This window comes from Epinephelus lanceolatus, chromosome 1, assembly GCF_041903045.1.
Source record: "Epinephelus lanceolatus isolate andai-2023 chromosome 1, ASM4190304v1, whole genome shotgun sequence".
Lineage (NCBI taxonomy): Eukaryota > Metazoa > Chordata > Actinopteri > Perciformes > Serranidae > Epinephelus > Epinephelus lanceolatus.
The window spans coordinates 3,946,230-3,964,012 of NC_135734.1; the positions used below are offsets into that span (position 1 = coordinate 3,946,230).

The 17,783-nt window shown below is 42.0% G+C and overlaps 1 protein-coding gene across 5 annotated transcripts in view; it reads right to left on the reverse strand.

Moving 5' to 3' along the window:
• epha8 (eph receptor A8) overlaps positions 1-17,783 on the reverse strand; it is a 343,102-nt gene that overhangs the window by 189,627 nt on the left and 135,692 nt on the right. For all 5 annotated transcript variants that reach the window (XM_033632678.2, XM_078169183.1, XM_033632677.2 and 2 more), the window contains exons 3-5: positions 16,265-16,318; positions 9,733-9,876; positions 6,290-6,439 (exon numbers count right to left, since the gene is read on the reverse strand). In XM_033632678.2, the coding sequence (XP_033488569.2) occupies positions 6,290-6,439; positions 9,733-9,876; positions 16,265-16,318 (348 nt within the window). The remainder of the gene's footprint in view (positions 1-6,289; positions 6,440-9,732; positions 9,877-16,264; positions 16,319-17,783) is intronic.

The window sequence follows — 17,783 nt, forward strand, 5'->3', positions numbered from 1 at the left end:
CTTGGGAATATTTTCAGTGTTTTGTCACATGACAGAAGTAATAGCTTTACTGTTTACTATACTTATATTTCAGGCTTGCTCTGCCTTTCATATAGTTTGCTGTGGTTATCTTTTATTGTGTGGTTTTACATTCATTTTCCATTATCGCTTTTCCTGTTCTTGGGCTGGAGCTTATCCAGCTGTCACTGGGCAAAAGGTGGGGTACATCCTGGACAGGTCACGACCCTATCACAGGGCTGACACCCAGAGACAACCATTCATGCTCACATTCACACCTATGGGCAATTTAGAGTCACCAATTAATCTGCATGTCTTTGGACTGTGGGAGGAACCTGGGGAAAACCCATGCTGACATGGAGCAAACATGCAAATTCTGCAGAAGGGCTCCCCCACCCCATGGTTTGAACCAGGAACCCTCCTGCTGTGAGGCAACACTGTGCTGCCATGGTTTTAAATATTGTTTTATTTTTTTTTTCCTGGTGTTTGGTTTTATTTGTATGCTTTTATTGTGAAATTTCATTTGCTTGTTTTTGATGTGTTTTTACTTCCTGCCTGCAGAAGTGGCCTGGGGGCTATTCCATCAACGTAGCTAAGAATATCCAGACTAAGGTGTAATCTTGAAATTTGACTAAACGCCAACTCCAAATCTAGCGCCAACCTGTTCCATCAAGTGAAATCACCTGGCTCCAATTAACACTAATTACCTCACCTGTTAAGCCTCAACTCATGCACACGCCCAGGGAAAATGAAAAGCCTACACTAGTCGAGTGCCGAAAATGTTGCAAAATTTCAAAAAGCAAAGGAAAGGAGCGAGCGGAGGCTTTTTCTGTGACGGAGCAAACGCTCCTTATGGAAGTGTTTGAGGACTATAAGGAGATAATTACAAAAAAAGGCAATACTGCAGCAATTAATAAAGCAAGGGAGGTGGTTATATTGCCAACAGGCCAAATGCGTGACAAAGAAAATTCAGCATTTCAGCATTATATCATGTTATATAAATCCCACATCAAAGGGACAAAATATATGTAGATAAGAACAATTCAAGTATGCCTAATGAAATTCACCAAATGTGTAAATTAATGTTAGTGATAGACTATTTATCACATTTATCTACTGATTCCTATGTATATTTCAGATGATGCATTTAATCAAACTATTTTATGTGAATCATCACATTTATCACATAACTGATTGTAGATTATGACATTTCCGAAATGATCAGTTTATAGGAAATAATCACATTACATTTATCTATTGATTGTAGAAAATTCCATTTAGCAAATCCATCAATTCAGTGGAGATGAGGAAAACTATTAAGTGAATGCAGGTGATAGTGAATCAATGATCTATTTCTCATCATTTGGGATTCAATTGTAAGATCTATCCCTTATTATATCATCTCAAGCCCTATGCATGATGTATGGTTATGCTAGAAATAATCAAAATGAATAGAAAATACACCCTTTTTACCTCTCTGCAAACAGTTGCCTTACTTAGCCTCTCAGCATCACCAACACTATACAGGAATGTACTGCTAGCAAAGAACCTCAGTGCAATACAGACTGACTGCACAGTGGACAGAGACTGGCTGTGGCATGTGATCTTTATAATGTGTGGTTCCAGCAAACTGCATAGATACACTATGCTTTGCCTGCTGAACCGGTACCTCTCCCACAGATAGGAGTCTGTCTGTATCAATGGGTTGGTCCTGTCCTGGAAGACCCTTGGGGCTGGTGGTGGTTGGAAGGCCCTCTGGACAATGGGGGCCTCCTCATCAACAGGATCCTCGATGAAGGGGCATGCCATTATTTCCTAATCTACTCTCTCTTGCCCTGTCTCTGTGTCTCTCTGGGTTGTGAGTGTGTAAAAGCACTGGCAAAACTGTCTTTTAAGTGTCTGTTCTTGTCTGTTGAACATTTTTTGATCATAGATTGATCATAGATGCCTTACTTAGTGTCAGCTGGAGCCAGGTGATTTCATTTGATGGAACGGGTTGGCGCTAGATTGTGAGTTGGCGTTTAGTCAAACTTCAAGATTAAACCTTAGTCTGGATATTCTTAGCTACATTGATGGAATACCCCCCAGGTTGGTAGAAGCAGAAGAAGAAGGGAGCGGGGAGACTGAGGCAAAACAGTACTCAGGCATCATAAAGAGACAGATAGAGTTAAGAACTCTGCCCTTGAGCATGAGCACCATAACTGCCCACTACTGAAAGTGCTGTGGAAAGGAAACAAAGTAGGCCCAGTATTTTTGGATTTGTTTCTGCGGGTCCCCATTTTTTTATTTACAAGACAGCATTCCCCAGCACTGATGAATGACTGAGGAAACAGATGTTCCACCTTTGGCAGGGGAAGTCATTTTCAGTCATTTTATTTATTTGTAGGCATGTAGAGTAATTTGACGTGATGGTTGAGTACAGCTATGCTTTTCAGCAAGTGTCTCTCTCACTTTGCATTGGTTTTACATAATCCTCCGAAGAGAAATGTTCACTGCAAACACTGAGTTGTCTCAGCCTTGCAGGTGAAGTGTTGATGTCTATATTCTGTGTAACTAGCCACAGCTGTTTATATTTCTTTGTTTATACAGCTGAGAAAAACTCATTTGCACACATCGGGCTCTAGTTTCGCAGACCGGGCGAGGCGGGGGCGCAGCGCACCTGCGCTTCGCCAACTGGGTGTGGCCAGGCGGATTTTGCAAGTTTGGCACACCGTGCGCCTGGCGCAGCTACTCCTCTTTCCCACCTCCGTCCCTCCGCAAGTCGGAAAGAGGGAGGAGAGAAGGTGTGGAGTGGGTTTTACACACACCACACCAATCAAATGGTGCGCCCTTAAATGCGCCGCGCGAAGGCAGGTGTAATGAGAGTTTACTCAATTCGCCATGGCAGAAGAGAGCAGCAGCGCCAGACGGCCAAACTTCTCCCAGGAGGAAACTGATGTTTTGGGCCGGGAGGTCCAAGCTCACAGTGTCCGAATATACGGAACTGCGAGCAGATCTCCACGGGCTGATGATGCAAAGGTAGCCTGGGAGGAGGTCACCACAATTGTAAATTAATGTTGCGTTTCTCTCGTGCACGCGCGCTCTCTCTTTCTCTCTCGCAGTCTCACTCTGTTTCTTTTCTTTTGACTTTTCTAAGATGACAGATGCTGAATATATACTCCCTATCTGATGCTGTGGCTGTTTGTGGTTGACTGGGAGGGATGTGAACTCATTAGCTTGCAGCTGTATTAATCAAATCAGGTTGGGTTTCCATTACGCGTGCCAAACGTGCCAAACGGTGCCAATCCCCTTTGATCTGACATCAGATGTGACGGGACAGTCGATATAGAGATACATTTATGTGCTGATTGCAGATAGTTGCATTGAATAGTGGTTTTTTGGGTATTTATTGCATTGTTAATGTGCCTGACATTTTGGAAACCTGCCTGTGAGGTTTTGGTGACGTGTACACACTGTCCGCCGGTCAGCCAAACTTCGGCTTACACCGCCTGCGCTCCGCTTGCGCTCCGCCTGCGCTGACAGTAGACGTGGTTTCAGCTGGCAAGCTTTTAGCGCACCTTCGGCGAAGCCTTTTGGCACGAAACTGTCACTGCGCCAAGCTGGATCTGTCGACACCTCCCCCTGCTGTGCCGCCACACCCATCTCAGCGCACCTCGGTCTGCCAAACTACCAAACTGAGCGCGCCTTGAGTTGCGCTGCTCGAAACTAGCTCTGCGCGGGGTTCGCCACCCTGTGCCACCCTGCGCTGAGCCGGGAAACTAGAGCCCATCATCTTAGAAATCTCCAGAAAAGTTAAATTTGGTTTTCAGTCTGATCTTGCCACAGCACTTCTTGACCCAGACAGGTGTTGTGTAAGTTCACGGCACTGTTGGGCTTTTGTGTTGGAATATGGAAGTTAAACGGTTGAGAAAAGTAGTGCCAAAGGAAAGGGCTTTTGTGACAGCAAGGTAAAGCAGTGGAAATATTCCCAGTATAACATCCACTTAGACTGATAATGATTTTTTTAGGTTGGACATTTTTTTAAGTGGCCAAAATATTTGCTGAATAGCTGCTTTAAACTCCCATCCACAGAATTACTTACTCTGGGGTGCTGGTCTCACCTGCTTCTCCAAACAGGGAGAGTGCCAACCACCATCTACTGTATGTAACACACTGACTATGGATAAGTACGTCATACAGCCCCACTTTGGAAAACCTGAGCCATCCCTTTAACGGCATAACAATTCTTCAAAAACTACAGCCAACAATAAATAGGGGGGGCGGCAGTGGCTCAGTCCATAGGGACTTGGGTTGGGAACGAGGGTCGCCTGTTCAAGTCCCCGTCCGGACCAAAAATATGGCGCGTGGACTGGTTAGCTGGAGAGGTGCCAGTTCACCTCCTGGGCACTGCGGAGGTGCCCCTGAGCAAGGCACCGAACCCCCCAACCGCTCAGAGCGCCTGTCATGGGCAGCCCACTCTGACATCTCTCCACTTAGTGCATGTATAGGTCCAGTTTGTGCATGTGTGTGTTCAGACCTGTGTGTAATTGACAACAGAGTGAAAAATTGAAAATTGAATTTCCCAATTTCCCCTTGGGGATTAATAAAGTATATATTAAAAAAAAAAAAAGAAAGAAAAATAGAACTGCCACCTCACGGTTGTACACCTCCACGCACCAGTCAAGTTGCACAGAAGATATCAGCACAGTTTCAAGGTGAACACCCAAGATTAGTGTCACCAAATGTCTCTTCTTCTATTCCTGAGTTATGATGTTGAATTGTGGCCAGAAAAGTGTTTATGCAGAACTTTATGATGTCACAGTGAAGTTAACCTTTGACCTTTTGAATGTAAATGTCATCTCTTCATTGTTTTATCCTAATATAGACTTTTGTGTGAAATTTTGAAACAATTAGCATGCATGGATTCTTGAGTTTTGGCCAAAAACATGTTTTGTAGGGTCACAGTGATCTTGACCTTTGACCACCAAATTCTAATAAGTTCATTATTGAGTCCAAGTAGATGTTTAAGCCACATTTAAGGAAATTCCCTCAAAAGGTTCTTAAGATGTCATATTCACAAGAATGTAACATACAAGATCACAGTGACCTTGACCTCTGACCTATGACCACCAAATACTAATCAGTTCTTCATTTAATTCAAGTGAATGTTTGTGCCAAATTTAAAGACATTTCCTCAAGGTGTTTTTTGAGATTTTGCATTCACAAGGATAAAATGGACGGAAGGTCACAGTTAGACCACCAAAATCTAATCATTATATCCTTGAGTCCAAGTGGACAGTTGTGCCAAATTTGAAGAAGTTCTCCCAAGGTGTTCTTGAGATATCACATTCACAAGCATAAAATGGATGTGGTAAAAGTGACCTTGATCTTTGACCTCTGACCACCAAATTCTACTCAGGTCATTGTTTAGTCTAAGTGGATGCTTGTGCCAAATTTGAGGAAATTCCCTCAAGGCATTTGAGATATCACATTCACAAGAATGAAACAGACAAGGTCACAGTAACCTTGACCTTTGACCACTAAAATCTAATTAGTTCATTCTCGAGTCCAAGTGGACAGTTTGGGCCAAGGGAGGGATCGATGATGGACAGACAACCCAAAAACATAATGCCTCTGGCCATGGCTATTGCTGACATGGAAGCATAAAAAAGCATCTCTCCCAGTTCAATCAATCATAATGTATTAGGCAAAACACTCATACACCTTCATACCAAAACTAAATGTTCTATCATTGAGCCAGTAACTCAAGCACTGAAGACAGCAGCCACTGGTAACATGTGTATTTGACAACTGTTTGTAACATTGTCAGAATGTTGGCACCAAAGCAGAAACAGAAGAAGAAAAGATTATAGTCAAGGGTAAAGCCCCTGCACCAACAAAACTACAGCCTATCTGAAGTTTTGTGTGTCCTCTAGCTAACTCAGGATTAATGTGTAGTAAATGTAATGACAGTGCACAATGAATTATAGTGTCTTTCATATCTTCATCTTTGTAACAATGTAACGTATCAATAAAAGAGTAGCTCCACTATCCAGTATCAAATTTGACAATGTTATCAATATCAAAGTATTTCCCATGATACTGAACTGAGCCCTAATGTATGTTTTCTTTTACAGATCTGCAGCACAAAACAAACTGAGCTGTAGATGTTTCCAACTTGTCTTGAACTCCTGCGTGCTGAGAATTGGAATCAACTTAGAAACTAAAGTAAGCCTTTGCTTCAAAGAGCTTGGACTGACACCCTACTGTATCAATCAGTATGTGTGCTGTTGTTTAGTGTTGTTGCTCATACCTCAGTGTTGAGTTTAAGTCTGCGGACCCCCAGGTCCACCCCTGTAAAGCTCTCATCAGCAGCGATGGTGTCAATCTTTATGAACTGGTTCTCCCGTACAGCTGAGCCTACTGCTCTGTCAGACTCATAGTAGTACAGGTTGAAGGTTTCCTGTAGAATAAATAAGGTAGTATGAGTACAGAATGTGTGTTGATTGTGTTACAAAAGGATACATTCTTACCCAATTTACTTTTAGTACACCCACAATGAAAACAAATGTAAATGCAACCAAGACGCTTTGCAGAAACTACCTCAGGTGGTGGTGTAAATTTCATTGAAAAGTTTTTCTTACCACCTTTTTTTGGTAAGCTCCACATCTACTTTCCTACAAAGGACTGTTTGGGCTATATTTGATCATTAAAGGGAAAGTGCACCCAAAAATGTAAATTCAACCATTATCTACTCACCCATATGCCGATGGAGGCCCTGGTGAAGTTTTAGAATCCTCACATCCCTTGCGGAGATCGTGGGGGGGAGCGGCTAGCACACCTAAAGGCAGACGGCGCCCCAGACTAACGTCCAAGAACACAAAATTGAATCCACAAAGTATCTCCATACTGCTCATCCGTAGTGATCCAAGTGTGCTGCAGCCCTAACATAAAATGTTGTTTCGAAAAACGTCATATGAACTCTGTTTTTAGCCTCACTGTAGCCTGTAGCTCTGACTGCTTCTCTGTGCTCCGCGCTCACGTGTGCACGCTCAGGGTGATCGGTGATGCATGGTCTCTGAAGAGCAGCAGTCTCGTCAGTACTGATGTCCAGATTCTCAAGTGCAGGCATCGCCAATTCCCAGTCTGAGCAGCAAAGACTTTCCTCATCCGTTAGCATTGCTCTACATTTGAAACAACTGCACCACCAGGTTTCCAGTGCTCGACTCCGGTATTCTGCGGCTGGCTGAGGGTTAGGCTCATGAGCTGCAGCGGCTGCTTCGTCCAGTAGCCTGAGTTCCACGTCCGTATACTCGGACTCAAACAAATACGGCTCAACAAAGAAATGCTGTTCCTCCTCAATTTCAAAGTCTTCAGACATGTTGGGCTGTCCTTTGCTAAAAGACCATAGTGCAAATTATCTTTTAGCTCCTGTGGTTACTGTTGTCTCCCCCTGCGGTGCACGTGTTACGCGATGTAAACACGGGTGAGCAAAGCCCATGCTTTCGCTGGTCTCGCACAAGCGCGTACACGTGAACACGGAGCACAGAGAAGCAGTCAGAGCTACAGGCTACAGTGAGGCTAAAAACAGAGTTCATATGATGTTTTTCGAAACAACTTATGCCGGGCTGCAGCACACTTGGATCACTACGGATGAGCAGTATGGAGATACTTTGTGGATTCAATTTTGTGTTCTTGGACGTTAGTCTAGGGCGCCGTCTGCCATTAGGTGTGCTAGCCGCTCCCCCCGCCGATCTCTGCAAGGGATGTGAGCACTCTAAAACTTCACCAGGGGCTCCATCGGCATATGGGTGAGTAAATAATGGCTGAATTTTAATTTTTGGGTCCACTATCCCTTTAAAATGAAGTAGCAACCTTCGGGCCTGAAAAATGAAGCCAATGAGTAAGTGCCAAAAACTGCAGCTCGTTGAATTGCCTCTTGGCTGACCCAAAAAGCAAGTCATTCCCCATAGACCCCCATGTTAAAATACACAGCAGAAATAAACATATTTACTGCCTGGTAAACAAAATGGTTAAGTCTCTAGGCAGAATTTTTCCTGTACATGACAACTGTACATGTCGTGTTTTTTTAAATGACGGCCTACTGCCTGGGCCACACTGCCCGCGTGAGCAGTGTGTGTGTTGTGGAACCTCTTATTTTTCTTTGCTGCCCAGGTTAACTGCTTTCAGCAGTCACACTGCCTGTGTGAGCAGCACTCTTGTTTTTCTTTTGCCGCCCAGGTTAACAGGTTTGAGCAGCCACACTGCCTACACAGACAGGGTGTGAATTGCAGAGCCTCTTTTTTTTCTTTTGCCGCTCATGTTAACAGATTTGAGGAGCCACACTGCCTGCATAAGCAGCATGTGTGTGTTGTGGAACCTTTTGTTTTTCTTTCCCTACCCAGGTTAAGAGATTTGAGCTAATCTAATCTAATCTAATCTGCTCAGGCGTGGCCTGGCTGCTCCTCAGTTATGGAACATCTAGAGAATAGGAGTCTGGCCTTTTTTCTTTTTTTTTTTTTTTTCAGCAAAAACAAAATGTGAAAATAGTCTTTTTGTGGTCCAGTAGTCATTGACATGAAAACACCTTTCAATACAGTTTTAATCTTCTTTATCTTCTTTATCTATCACAGTAATGAAAAAATGAATGAATGAATGAATTTCCTGTTTCCATTTCAAAATAAAAGTTCTCTGTTAACATGTCTGTGGACAGAATCCCATTGTTAACACAAGGCTTTTTATTGTGAAATATATGCAGGACCGTGTTGTTGACAGTGCATTGGCTTGAATGGTTCCATAAATCATATGGACTACCGGCTTTTATGTAACGTAACCATGGCATAACTCCAAATTCACAAAGTACAGGCATAGCCGTAGTTCTCATTTTTTCAGTGTGTTTTCAGTTTCTGGAAGTTAATTGTACATTTTTGTCATCTGAAAAAGTCTTGTTGAGCATTTGATTGTACTAAAAGACTCTAAGAAATCAAATTTAGTTTTACTACAAGTACATGTTGTCATAATGTTTTCAAGCATGTTTTTGCCGGCGAAAAATAGCATTGGCATTAGTATTATCACAGTCAACCATTTCTAAAAATCCATTGTGCTAACCAAGCTAGCAGCTAGTACTGGGGGCATCTCCACACTGTCGACCAAACATGTTCGTGTCTGGCTCTAAAAAAATCCGAGATGGCGATACCAAAATGCCAGACCTGAAGCTTAAAGAAGGGAGTCCACAAACCAATGGGTGATATCACAGTGGCTACATGCATTATTTATTGTAGCCTATGATTAAAATTAACTCACTACCAAGCCGCAGAACGGCTACAAGTTCTCTTTTTTTTTTAGTTTTTTGATGGTTATGATTATTTATGCCTAATATACATAACTGCAGTGCTTTTATAAAGTGCCTTAGTGTTAAAATGCATGCCCCGTAGCTACCCAACACAGACAAATTATTTGGTACAATTGTTCTTTTCACAGATTAAGTCGAGCAGGATGTCAAATTAACCAAATGTCACAAAAGTCCTTCAAAGAAAAAAAAGTAATTTCATAATTATGTTTAAAGGCCATTGTGAGTCTTTAAACTGTGTAAGAGTTTAAAGAGACTTCATCTCAGATTGTGATTTGGAAATGCTAACTATATACACTAACATGACTTAAACTAATTAATTCAAGAACTCTATGTTACAGCTTTGTCCCCTTTTTTCTATCCCCTCTACCTTCCCTATCCTCTTCTTTCTGTCTGAGTGTTATTACCTTGCAGGTGCCCAGTACTCCAGGCATGCTGTTGCAGTCTCTCAGGGTGAACTTGACCTCAATGTAGATCCTCCTTGCTCCCTCTCGAGGGATCCAGGCCGTCCTTAGCCAGTTGTTCTGGCTGGGGCTCATCACGTTACAGACCTGAGTCAGAATAAGTGTCGGAATCAGCAACTCTAGCAGCAATACACATCAGCAGTAAAAACAAACATTATCATCCTTAAAGGAGCTATGTGTGGCTTTTGTTTTCCTTTTTTTGTTTGTTTTGGAAGATGTCCCCACTCCTGTATAATGCTTTGTTGTTTTGAAGCGCGGAGCAGCTGGCTGGAGCTCTTCACAACAGCTAATATGTATTAAGGTGAGAAAGCCTGAGTTGACATCGAGATGAACCTTTACTCAGTATGGCAGACATTATGGTAGACACTGACCACTTCAATCAGCATTTGACTGACTGCTTGATCTACTGAAATCATCGCATTATCTTTTCTTATTCTATTTATTTTTTACATTTTATGTGGCTTATGTTACTTGCTAATGGTAGAATGCTCCATATTACATCTATAATGGTTTAGGACTTTGGAAATACACAAGTAACATGCCCTGTCCCTGTAGATTTCTGGGCCTTGTGTATTTCGTATGCTGGAGATATTTTGTTTGCTATATTCATATTTTATTTTGCTGTGGTTATTTTATATTGCAGGGTTTTATATATTGTTGAAATTATTTTATTCCTGTTGTTGGGATTCACTGGACCACAGATGATTTGTCACTTTTTAAAGTCTAAACTGGACATGTGAAGGCTTTTCTTCTCTGCATGCTCTTTGTTCTTCAAGAGAAGACAAATATCTGGCCCTTATCTCCACAGGATGCCGTATTCTGTGACCTGAATGAGAGACCAGTTTTCATGCCTGATTGGACAGTACTTTTATGGTGTCATGTGAGTCTGTGATGTCACCAGGCAAACTCTAAGAGAAGTCCTGCATTCTTCACTCTCTATGTCCTCTTTCCTGCTGGGCCCTTGACCAGCCCAGACAGGCACTCTTGCTCCTGGGCCTTTGACTGGCCTAGACGGCCTCTTTCTTCCTGAGCTGCCAGCTCAGACTCTTGCTCCTTGCTCACAAACTTGTGCTCTCCTGGACCATGACCTGCATGCCACAGCAGGAGCAAAACCAGGAACCAGGGAAATTAGTGTGCAAATACAAGGTTCGCTAACTTTCCAGCAACCAGCATAACCAAGTTCAGTTAGCACCCCAACATCTAACTCTATAAGGACCCTGAGCAACCGGCTTCCTCGAATCTGCACCTTTGCAACAAGGACACAACAAAGACTGCACCTGGAACCACAGCTCTTTCGAGCTTTCCCCTGCCGGCTAACAAATGCAACACAGCTCAAACCAACTCTTCCCTCCATCCGTTCAAGAATTGGTAACGTAACTGGGCATAGCTTTATCACAGCTGTACACGCTAAGCAAGACTGTTTAACTGAATGTATGTGATTTAATGCTGTTTATTGAGTCACTGTTGTGATTTTTTGCAGGTTAAGTTATTGGTTAGTTGGCTTCGCCAAAGCTAAGTGATGTTAGTTTGCTAATGCAGTATACAGACAATGTCTTGCACTCAACTAAACATCCTCTGCACTCATCCAGACTCTTTGCAACACCCAAAGAGGTTCCCCGCTTCTTTTCCTTTGTCTTTGTCCTGACCACACCATCAGACAAACCCTCGCCCGACCCGAAGCCAGCTTTGATTCGGCCATCTTGTAGTTCTCTGTTGTCAGCCATTTTATTTTGTAGGCCACACAACCCTTTGATTACCACACCTGCCTTAGTCTTTTTTTTCTCTCGCTCGCGCACACACACACACACACACACACACACACACACACACACACACACACACACACACACACACACATATACACACCAAGCTTGTATATAGTTAGTTAGAATTTGTGTGTTTTGTTTTGCTTTGTTACCTTTATGAATAAATATATTTTGAAATCATACCTGCTATCTGTTTGATGTTGCACAAGAGTGAATGAATAGTCAGCCTCTGGTATGTCAAAAACTCTGAAATCCTTCAGGCTTTACTATTAATTTTGGTTATGGTTATTAATTTAATTATTAATCAAAATTCCAAATTGATAGTTTAGTGAACTTTAAGAGACTTATTTTTCCCCTTTCGAGAATGGTGCCCCACGAGGTGATTTAATGTAAATTAAGTCACATTATTTAACATAATTAATAATCATTTTTAATAATTATTTATTAGTTCAGATAGCCAATTTGATACTTTAATTGGAGCTCTATTACGAGGTCAGGACCGTGTTAAGGCTTAAGTCCCGACAAATGGTACCGCCATGTAAACATAGCACTGGTACCTAGATCACAACATTTTGGGTGTCCCTGTGTGACACATAGTATTATCATAGATTCCAAATAAAAAGGATCCCCGCCTAGTAGATTCCCTACATTTTTGGTGCCTCCGTGTGATGCCAAGTATTGTTTCCAGTATTTTTGCTATCCCCCCCGTGAGGCCTCCTAGTATAATTTACAACACTGTGCTTGGTTTTATTCGCATGCTTTCAATCTGAAATTGCGTACTGCTTTTATATTGCTTGTTTTAATATGTTTTACTTCCTGCCACCAGATGGGAACTATTAACAAAACACTTGCATCTGGTTGAGCTTTTACCCTTGTAGTGACCATCCTCTTAATCAGCGAAGCATGAGGGCGTAGACACAACTGTAAATGGTGTGCTGGAGAGGAGGAAGCAGATGCATGAGATATGGAAGTGAGGACGGAGGAGGAGTCAACAGGAACAACAAGAAAGGGACTGCAGTGATGAGGGAGAGCAGCACTAATGGTACTCCAGCTCAATGCCAGCAGAGTTCTTTGTCACTTGAGTACCCAAACGGCCCTTTATTAAAGTCTGTAACAGAAGAAGTAAATTAGGCCCAAGGTGGGGACACATTACTCCTTTGTCTTTGAGTAAGCTTGTAAATCCAATCTGATTCACTACACTAAAATGAGAATGCTGGTAATCAAAGAAACAGAGCGTTCTATTTCTACATGAATTAACAAACGGTTAATCAGTGAGTTAATCACACATTCACAACACTTGGTGTTTTGCTGTTGCGATTCCTCAGACAGAGTGCCCAGAGCCCACTCTGCTATTCCAAAACCTGGTACACATGGTGCATTTTATGGTTCTTTTTATTGTGAAAATTCATAATACGAGACAAAATGAAAAGACACATTTCCTCCCCTGCTTCTCTCCACTGGAGTTACCTATCTGGCTGTTGCCAGTCTTTCCCCATGCATTTGGCACAGCAGCTAAAGAGGCCCAGCTGTCCTTCTCTGTCTCCACATTTTCGCTGTCTGTCTGTCTGTCTGTCTGTCTGCGTGCAATCCTTATCCTCTTCATCATCATCCACCTGAATATTACTATCTGACCTGTTGAACATGAGCAATTTGAGTTATGAAAGGATACTTATTGACCTGTTCCTGTACTTTATCATGGATGTTTCCCGTCGCCACATTTGCTTCACTGATTCTTGGTCAAACACCTCTCTCAAGGCTTTTGACAGATGTGAAAAATGCAGAAAATTAAACATGCCAAGAAAACTTAAATTACTAAAGTCTAAAGTTTTGTACTCAGAGTGCAACCATGATTGAAACACTGTGTGGTCATAGTTATTTATAGACGTGCAAGAATTTCAGATGAAAAAAACAGATTAAGTGTGCAAAGGCCTTCACTCTGCCTTACTCTGCCTCTGGTCCACTTACCCTGACATTTTACCATAATCCTAACCAATACCACTCCTCTTGCCTAAGTCCAACCAATCCTACCAACAAAGGCAATGAGTACTGGCCACTCATAGAGAGATGAGGGTGGGTCATTCCTTCACTATCCTTGGATTCGCAAATTTGCATACTGTATGCTGCAGCACTCAGAGTGAGTATTTCCACATGCACCCTGACCTAGCCCTGACCTCTGTAGGGGGGTCTGGGGGGAACCTACCCAGGAAATTTATTTGATGAACAAGCTCTGTTTTGGTGCTTTTATTGCTTTCTGGCATCTTATTTACCCTTTAAAACAGTTTTATACTTTCCAGATTAATTAAGGATTGTGCTGTTTAAAATATTAGTAGTTAGTAAGTAGTATTGAGTAGAAACACAATACTTTGCAACTGCTATCATTAGAATTTTGCGTTACAGTACTTGCACTTGAGTGCTTCCATTTTATGTTACATTATACTTCTACTCCTCTCCATCTTAGAGGGATATATTGTACTTTTTACTCCACTTCATTTATTTGTCTGCTTTAGTTACTTATCATTTACATATACATATCTATTGTTATTATTATTATTATTATTATCATTATCATAAAGGTGGAGCTCATTTAAATACTTTATATACTGCTGAGCATCTATAAAACTACGTCATCATTTATCAATGATAATTTGTAAAGATATGTAAAAGCTTTATTTATATAGCACCTTTGAAAACACAGTTACAAAGTGCAGTACAAAGAAACTAAACACAATTAAAGCTGCGGTAGGTAGAAAGCCTGAAAACGGTTGATTTTTGAGTCTCATCTGAGTTAGGTTTCGTTCGTCTCCACCCTGAGCCCCTCCTACCAGACGAGCACGCAAGTATTTTATCCTACTTGGTTCTATTTCTCCTTCTCTGGGAGCTTCGGCTCTCCCTCACCGTGCAGCAGCCCTCCCCATCCCTCCCTCGTGGCCCCGCACATACTCCCGAGCCTCGGCTCTCCCTCACCGCGCAGCCCACCCCGCACATACCCCCGAGGCTCAGCTCTCCCTCTCTGCGGAGAGCCCTCGGCTCCACTCCCACGGCCGACCCTCGCCCCACCTCACCCTTCCCCTCCCTCCGGGGCTCCGGGGCTCCGGGGCTCCGGGGAACCGAGTTCTGTCTTCCTTTTTTTGGGTTGTTTAGCCGTGTAGGCAGTTGTAGCCAATGCTGGAATAGCTATTTTACCTGGTGCACTGTTCGCCATTGCCGCTTGCTCTCCCCTTCTGCCGGCGGCACGAGAACGCGCATATGCAGTAGAACAGCCAATAAGAACGCAGTGGTCTGAGCTGACCTTTACTTGGTTGATGCACATTGGCACGATACTGATTCTTTAGAGGCTGAACACAGAGCCATGGTGAGGTGCAGAAACCTATTGTTTGTCTCAGACCACTTCATTTATAAAGGATATTATAAAATTTTTACTCAGTTACACCAAAACAATGTTGCCTACTGGAGCTTTAAGACACAAGAAGAATAAAACAAATAACATGTCATAAAATGTCAACTAGTAAAAGATAAAATAAGGCCACAATTAAAATCAAGATAATGAAAGGTCATTAAAGTCAGTAAGATAGCAATAAAACAGACAGACAGCTCAGATAATGTCAGGATGTGCTTTATGAAAGAAGTATTTTTTATTTTTTAGGAGAGACTTAAACGAAGCCAGTGACTCAGTGACTTTACCAGCTGCAGCATCAAAGCGATCTACATTATACATGTTAGAAATTGGTAAATGGACCTGCATTTTTATACCGCCTTTCTAGTCATCTGACCACTCAATGCACTTTTCACACTCTGAGTCACATTTACCCATTTACACATACAGTCACATAGGCTACTGGTGGCCTACTCAGGCCTTTTTTTTTTTTTTAACACACTCACACACCAATGGAAGCATCATCTGGAGTAATTTGGGGTTCAGTATCTTGCTCAAGGAGGGGCCAGGGATTGAACTGCTGATCTTCTGATTGGTGGACGACCCGCTCCTCTGAGCCACAGCCGCCTGGCTGGTTAAAAACATTTGAACTGTGTAGCACCGAACTGTAGAGTTAGACTTTTAAACCGTTTTTCATCATTTCTGTGTACAGGATTTTTTGTATGGGCCTAAAAACCTGCTCCATGACCCATCGGAGTCATCCTTGACATAACCCCTCCCCTATTGTATAAACACTATATTACTACTGACATTAGAGTGCATGGTATCAGAGTTGGTGTCAGCGGCAAGTTTGTCACGCCCCACAAGCTTTCTGAGCTCTGTCAGTCTAAAACATACATGAATAAACCTCTCTGTTAGGTGCCACAGTCATAAAAACACAAGCTAAACAGCTGGCACTAACAGACCTTTCAGTTTTTCTGGCTGAATCACCTACCTGCTTTGTGCTAACCTTAGCTAATGAGCAAGAGGTCATAGTTGTGCTCGGGGATTGAGTATGTTACTGTGCTACTGGGTTAGCTGCTAAGGAGAGTCTGTAGCTGTGTGGTGGCTCATTCATGGGCTCTGTTGTATAATCTTTATTTGTATTATTTAATGAACATTATAACTATATAATCTGACAGATATATAAGAATAGCTGGTTATTAACTATCCAGTTTGTGCTTTAAGATCACACTTAATTTACATTAAGAAAAAAACAGTTTCCCTGAGATCAGAGTGATATATTCCATGAAGTTCTTATAATTAGCTCTAATAAAACACTGAGGACATTACACACCTGGTACGTGTGGATAGGGCTGAAGTATTCGTCCATCTCATTTATGGCATCCCACTGTGCAGAGAAAGAGAAACGGAGAAAGAAACACTCTTGGGTCAGTCGCATGTTCACACATCTCAGCAAATCATTCAGCTGCTGTCTGTATTTCCCACATGAGCGTGTGTGCCTACATGTCCTCCTGAGCACATCAGAAGATTATTAGCTTTGAATTTAAATGAAACATGTGACGACTTCTGTCACAAACACACAGGCGGCAGTTATGCTAGTGTGGCAGGTGTATGTATGGTACGCTATATTTGGATTTCTCAGAAGACCAAGTGTATGGTTTCCAGATGATTTCAAACCTCATTATCTATATGGCTGAGTTGGAGTGGTGCACACTTTGCCAGTCAAAAACAAAATGTAATGATTATGTTTTTGCACGAGATCATACATTCATCCTCCCATCCCATCCCTATGAAAATCTCACTGTTGAACTGGGATTAATTCTTGTTTTAAATATGCTGATGTATTCTGGTCAGGCAAGCAATGGTTAACACATGCAATCATGTTTTACATTTCAGCATGTTGGAATTCACTTAATGTAATTCCAACAGGACACATTTTCCTTTAATGAGATGCCCCTCATGTATGTGATTAGATTTACATTGTTTACTGAATGCCGCCAGCAGCCAATAACAGAATTACAAGGAGGAACAGGAAGTGAAACGTGTTGGTATTTCTAAATGTGTTAATGTGCATTACACACCTCTCTGCACAGACTAGTTACATCCAGCACCCACAGACATATTAAATCACAGGAAGCTGTCTGTTCTGCTCCTCCTCTGAATGTAATGTGAGGAGATAGAAGCTGTACTCCCAAAGACTTCAAGCTACACACAAGTGGCCCAGAAAGTGCCCAAATTTCATGTAAGAGGATGCACAGGAAGATTATATTAAATTCTGCTTCATTTGAATGTATCCGTGGGTACATACACAGGCACACATTTGCAGTTTTGTGTCAATATCTGTAAAGGTCAAAGGTCAACCCTTTTTCTTTTTCTTTTTAGAATGAGTCAGTTATTTTAGCAAAAGCTCCAACAGACTATTTCTATTCTTCATATCTGGTGAAGGTTTTAGCCATGCCACTTGTTAGCTCTGGGGGTGACAATGTCAGTCAGTCAGTCCACTTTCCACACTAAGACATCTCAGTAGCTATTGGATAGATTATTGAGTACATACATTCACCGTCCCAAATGAAGATGGTTATTCTTTTTTTCTTCCAGTGCCACCATGAAGTTCATGTTTCTGGTTTTGAGTAAAAAGTGTCATCAGCTCTATGGTTTGTTTTTATTTTGTAAGTACCCATTGCTATCTGGGATTCACCAGTGTTTTCTTATTTTGCTCTTCTCTTAGGTAACAGAACATTGTACAAGTTGTCAAGAACACTTTTACTAAGATAAGAGTAAAACATTTTGGTTTTAATGTCCACAAATTGTTGTCCAACACAAAGAAAAAATAAGTTTTATATGTGAGGAAC